The 6,000-nt window shown below is 40.8% G+C and overlaps 1 protein-coding gene across 1 annotated transcript in view; it reads right to left on the reverse strand.

Annotated features, from left to right (window-relative positions):
* The window catches only part of znf827 (zinc finger protein 827), a 75,806-nt gene extending 72,416 nt beyond the window's left edge, over window positions 1-3,390 (reverse strand). The window contains 1 exon segment of the mRNA XM_034688193.1: window positions 3,047-3,390. Coding sequence (XP_034544084.1) covers window positions 3,047-3,089 — 43 coding nt within the window. The 5' untranslated portion in view covers window positions 3,090-3,390.
* Between the last annotated feature and the right edge of the window lie 2,610 nt (window positions 3,391-6,000).

Raw genomic sequence — 6,000 nt, forward strand, 5'->3', positions numbered from 1 at the left:
ATGAAAACACACAGACTGACAGCGAATGGCATGAGGTGACACTTCCATTCTAGAGTGGGAAGATCCAAAACAAAGCGCAAAAAGCTTCTGACAAATTCATACTTTTCTGTGACAGTCTGTTGACTGAGGAGGGAAACAACTCCTAAATCAGAGGAGGCTTTCATTTAAACCCCCGGCAGCTCAGGCACAGCAGCGCTCCAGTACAGTGCCTACACAGGAAGACATGGTTTCAGATACGTGGGTGAGGAGTATTTTTGTTGCAGACCAATTACAAAGCAGCTTAATTGAAAGGTTGACATGGCCTTACTTTGGTCCAAAAGATGGGAAATTCTGGACTTCCAGAGTATACAGTGGTGACACTGTGTCATAAAGAGCTGTCAAACCTAACTGTGCACCTTTCAAAGCCCCAGGATGCTTAAGTAAAGACAGCCTCAAAGATTCTGGAGGACCTTAAAGTTACATTTATATATAACATGGATTTTTGAAAATGTATCATCATGAAACTGACCTTACCTTTAAATTATTTTACATACAGAGCCTGTAATCATTATTATAAAACAATCCTTGCAGAGACAGTTTTACCCCACAGCTCTTATGGATATTTAAAATGGATGATTAATTTTAAGGAAGCAATAAAAGCTTCTTTTCATTGTCCAATGATCTGGTAATTAAATTAATAATGCTACGTTTGTTTTTTTGCCCTTATGGTGTCAGGAATATGTTTTAGAATGTCGATCAGCATTTCCCAAAACATAATAAGAAGTCTTCTTGTTTTAAGAACAACAAAAAGATATGAGCATACAGCCTTGGAATAACAAAAATATGCACAGCTGGACGAAGAAGATTTTGACTTTTTTTTCTCCTTAAATTCATCACTCTATGTAATAAATCAATTATTAAAAGGGTTGGAAGTTGAAAACTAACCATAACAGCTCTTTTATGGTTTCATGTCTGCAATAAAGAAACATAAAACCTCCTCTTTTTTGCCATATTTAGTGACGACTGAGTCATATCACTGATATATTCAAACGACTATTAATACACTGTGAGCAGGGGACATGTCATAACATCTTAAACACTGAGTCAGTCCTAACCAAGACTTCACAATTTAAAAAAAAAAAAAACTAACAAATGACAGTATCAAATTGCAATACTGTACTCCATACATTTACATAATCTTAATTTCTTGTACAAACATTCTGGATATTTTATTTTGACATTATTATTTGAAATAGAGTAGATTAGTATCACTAACGAGAGAAGACAACCTGTTTCAGGTGCTGAACAAACTACTGCATGTTATTACACTGTAATAATTCTTAATTGACAGATTTTGGTCGGCATGTTCAGTGAACAAGCTTCTTGAGTCAAAGTCAGTACGCAGAGTGTTACAAAAAAAAGGCTGCAATGGGTTACACGCGGTTATTTATCATGACCCTGCTCTGTGCACTCTGACCATGTGGCGTACATACTCCTTATGCAGCATATCAGGTAGGGCTCACTGCCCAAACACCTCCCTGTCACTCAGCCTCACACATAAACACACAAAGACTCACTACTGTCACCCACTTTCTACCTCTAAGCCTCCCAGCAAAGTGCTGCATTTTCACCAGTTCAACCTTAGGTCAACAGCTGAGCAGTGAATCAGTAAACATCACCTATCAAACTTTAAAAAGCAGCATTTGTGTAACTAGTGGGAAGCTTTAGGAGTTGCACAATAATGTACATTTAATTTAATGTGCCAGAGTGACAGGTGCAGGAGTTCTCTCGTCTCCTCAAGCCCTCTAAAATGAAAACTGTGTAAACTGAGCAAAAACTGACAACAGAAAGTGCCTTTCTGATCATGTCTGGCTCTGCTGAACAGCTGGCATGCTCTGACATTTAAGAAACGAAGAAGATAAGTGTCATAAGATAAATGTATCAAGCCTGTGGTCGATTTAAAGATGAATCACTCCATTATTCATTACATTTGCATATCAATATGACTAATTGAGCTGTTTGCTCACGCACGTATTGAGCAGAAATAATCAAGAGCAGGAAAAAAAATGTCACTTTAGGATCATTCCTTTAATAATAACTGTCACTGCCCACTACCATCTAAAGCAATCCTCTAGTGGACGGAGTGTGTTATCGCAGCTTTTCATTATGTGGACTGATAAAAGGCACAATACGAACATCCAAGACACGGTGGGTCAAATGTACAAAAGTAAAACCAGCCTCCTTTCCCCAAATCCACTACACGCGTATTCCTGTAGGTTTCTGCGATGGAACATCTTTGTTAGGGAGCGAACACAGAGGAGTAGATCTGTCGTTTCTCTTTTCTAATTATTGATCGTAGTCTGTCTGCAATGAATGGCTGCAAAGGGAAGGGGGGGAAAACCCTGAACTTCAGGTGACCGACCATGGCTCTGACACAGCCTGCCTGCCTGCATGCAGACTGGGAGGGGTAGAGAAACTACATAGCCTTGGAGAGGGGGGGGGGGGGGAGAAAACACACTTTTTAAAAGTCGATGAACAAACCCAAGCCAAAACTATGAGGCGAAAGTTGAACGTTTTAAAGCCGAGGAAATGAAGTTGACCGAGTATTGCTAGATAGCGCTATTGCTAACTAGGAACACTAGGGTACGGGGAGCCAGACTCTGGCTTGTCTGATCCGACTGACCCTTCATTTTATTGCGGCCAGACTCCCAGATCCTCCCCTTTCTACCCGAAAAGCGACCAAGCAGAGAGGCGAGCACGTTACGGACATCGCTTCGCTGTTATTCACACACACACACACACACACACACAACCGACACACAACTGACCGCAACCTTTTAGCAGATTCGGACCTCTATCGATTATACTCTTTAATAAAGCCACGTATCATTTATCCACTCACTGCTTGGGCTACCCATCGCCAACAACATGGCTGCCTCGCTCGGACCTAAAAAGGGAGAAATAACCTACGCCGAGTCTTTTGTCTGTTTCACCTCTTTAACCCTAAACTACTGCGCAAAACACACGGAGAGCCGTGAAAATGGAACAAATGGAGAGAGCGACTTACGTGAAGGCAGGCGCTTGGGTTGCTCCTGCTTCCTCCTTGGCATTTTCCCCCGTTTTTAATCACATTCTCGTCCTTGTTTGGGGATAAGAAGAAAAAAGGTTTTTCCCATTGAGACTGGAGGCGCCAGTGATGGCAGGGACTCGGTCGTGCACCTGGCTTTGCTCGGTTTAAAGTGTATTGTTGGGGGGAATGGGAACACAGGCGGAGGAGGTGCCGCTGTTGTTGTGTTGCCGTGTCTTGACTATGGCTGCTCTCGGTGCAAGTGTGTGTCTCCGAGCCCCTAACTAACACTAATGCAGGGATCAAAGGGCAGCAACAGCAGAGCAGCCTTACGCGCGCACGCACACGCTCACTCACACACATACACACATTCACACGCTCTCTCTCTCTCTCTCTCTCTCTCCCTCTCTCTCCCTCTCTCTCTCTCTCTCTCTCTCTCTCTCTCTCTCTCTCTCTCTCTCTCTCTCTCTCCCTCGTACACACACACACACACAGACGCACGCACACACTCAAACACGCTCTCTCTTACGCGCACGCACACATTGGAGGAGCTCGCCCCCGAGAGCAGCGCACGGACAAGGTGCCCCCAAGCTTTCAGGGTGTAGAGAGGAAAAGAAAATGTATAATAGAAAAAGAAAAGAGGTTTATAATCCAGCGGAGGAGCCATATTGATTTAGTCGAATTGCGTTATTAGAAACCCTTTTAATTTGTATCCAAAACAACAAAGAAGTGACTCATTTATGCCAATGATGCAAGCATTTGGATTTGATTTGATTTGATGTCTTTATTTCGACCATGTACAAGTAAAATAGAAAAAAAAATACAAGTAGAAAAGAAGAAAGAGTTATACAAAATAAATAGTTATACAAAAGAAACAAAATCAATCAGTTCCATTAGCAAACACTGAAACATTTTATTTATTATGTGCGAAAAGGAGTAGGAAGAAGTTAGGGTTATCTAATCCTACCCTTTTACGCTTGGAAATATATAAAGAAAGGACGTTTTTTGTATCAATGTAGCCAACTTAACACGACTAAGAACTGCTGCAACCAAATATTTTTATTTATTTAAAGAAGTAAAAAACTTTACAATGAAAAAATAAAAGAGAAAATAAATTTTAGTGAATTAGAAAAATGCATAAACTTAAGCTATACTCCCACTCTACTTGAATACGGATAACTCGGTGCTTTATACTGTGATATTAATAGGATATTAGAGTGATTTATAATCAGAAAGGGAGATATTCAAATATTTTTGCACTTTTCCATTGTTTTTAGTTTCTGCAATTTCTCCATAATATGTAGCCTACTGTTTAAAGTCACACTAAGTAAAATAACATTTTTAAAATGTCTTGATTAAGTTTATTTTTTAGCACTTCCTCCTACCTCCATTTCCCACACACAGGCTTCATACATGTCAGGCTAATTTAAAAACTGCCTGCTGAGTTATACCTAGAATTTGTCTATTAAAAGAACAGTAGAGAAAGGTACAGTGTGAGAACCAGCATTAAATAAGGTGGGGGCTTTAACAGGTGTCAGTGTCAGAAAAACGTCCAACAACTATCCAACCCAATGTAGTCATCTCCTCATCAAAGTTGAGAGAGCAGAACTGGCCAGAGCTGAATCCTCCTCCCTCTCAGCTGGGTGTTGGGGCTTTTTCACAGCGCAGGCTGTCCCCCACTCCCTGCTGTTGGACTCCTCCAGGCTGCGTTCTGTTGGCCTGCCGCGTTCTTTCACACCTCGGCCGCGTGTGAGGAGAGCTGTGTCTTCATCCCTCCATCCTTCCATCCTCCAGTCCTCCTCCTGCCATGCCTTCCACCCACCCCCAGCGGAGGCGCAGGAGGCTCGTTACCGTGGCAATTAGTGAAAAGCCCAAATTAGCCCTCTTGGCTGTCCACAGGTGACAAAGACACTTTGCATTTCTGCTAATTAGGAAACAGAACAACATGATTAAATGGGGCCTATCAGGAGGAGAGTGGACAAACATGCTCCACAAATAGAAAATAATTTTATGTTATTGCATCTCCTGCATGAAATGATTAAGACATCCCATTAAGGTTTTAATTTGAGGAGAGGATTGTGTGGGGCTGTGATACTAAATATTACAATATTTTTTATTACAGTTTTAATAGACTTGTGTGAGTGTATTTTCACCTGCACCTGCAGATGGCCAATTTTTTGACAGGTGTTTTGATTTGCTGCTGAAAGTAAAAGGTTCAATTCTTCTTCTGTTTTTTTGTTGTTGTCTCTGCATTTCTACACTTTGTGTTTATTTTACTGGACAGCACAAAATATGCATATGCCGAGACCTCTATGCATGATGTCTCAAACCCCCTCAGGGAAATAGTACTTCATTTAAGCACTCAGATAAGTACAGCTCTCCTGGGAGAACATTCAACTTTAACAAAGAAGTTTCTGTATGCATGTATGGACTTATATTCAACATTAGCTATTAATACGCTGTAAACAATGAAAAAAGTGCATTCAAGACCACATAGACATTGTCTGGTTCAGATCAGTTACTATGTCTAGAAACTGCTGCACAGAACCAACAATATTTTATCTAAAGTCCTCTAAAACAGTGTCATGCAGCAGCTCTGGTTTGTGAGTGTTATGAAGATCTTTATTTTATAAGGGTTTCTAAATATCTAAGTAAATCTAATTTTGCATTGGCTTACCCTTGGCTCAGCCAGTGTTAGACCTTTCTCTGTGTTACCACTCTTCGCTTATTACTTCACATTAGTGGTTATTAATAATAGGAAACTCCCTGTAATCTCAAACTTAATTTAGCAGGCTGACATATTGCAGTCATAAATCAGTGTAAAAAGTGCAAACTTCTGCCTCCAGTGCCATCACTAAACATTTCCATTCATAGAAAATGAGCTTTACCAGGTTAATAATGTTTATCCTGGTGCTGTTTTTCTTCCCAGTCGAGTGGTTGGTCACCACGGGGAG

Source organism: Notolabrus celidotus, chromosome 7 (genome assembly GCF_009762535.1).
Source record: "Notolabrus celidotus isolate fNotCel1 chromosome 7, fNotCel1.pri, whole genome shotgun sequence".
Classification (NCBI taxonomy): Eukaryota; Metazoa; Chordata; class Actinopteri; order Labriformes; family Labridae; genus Notolabrus; species Notolabrus celidotus.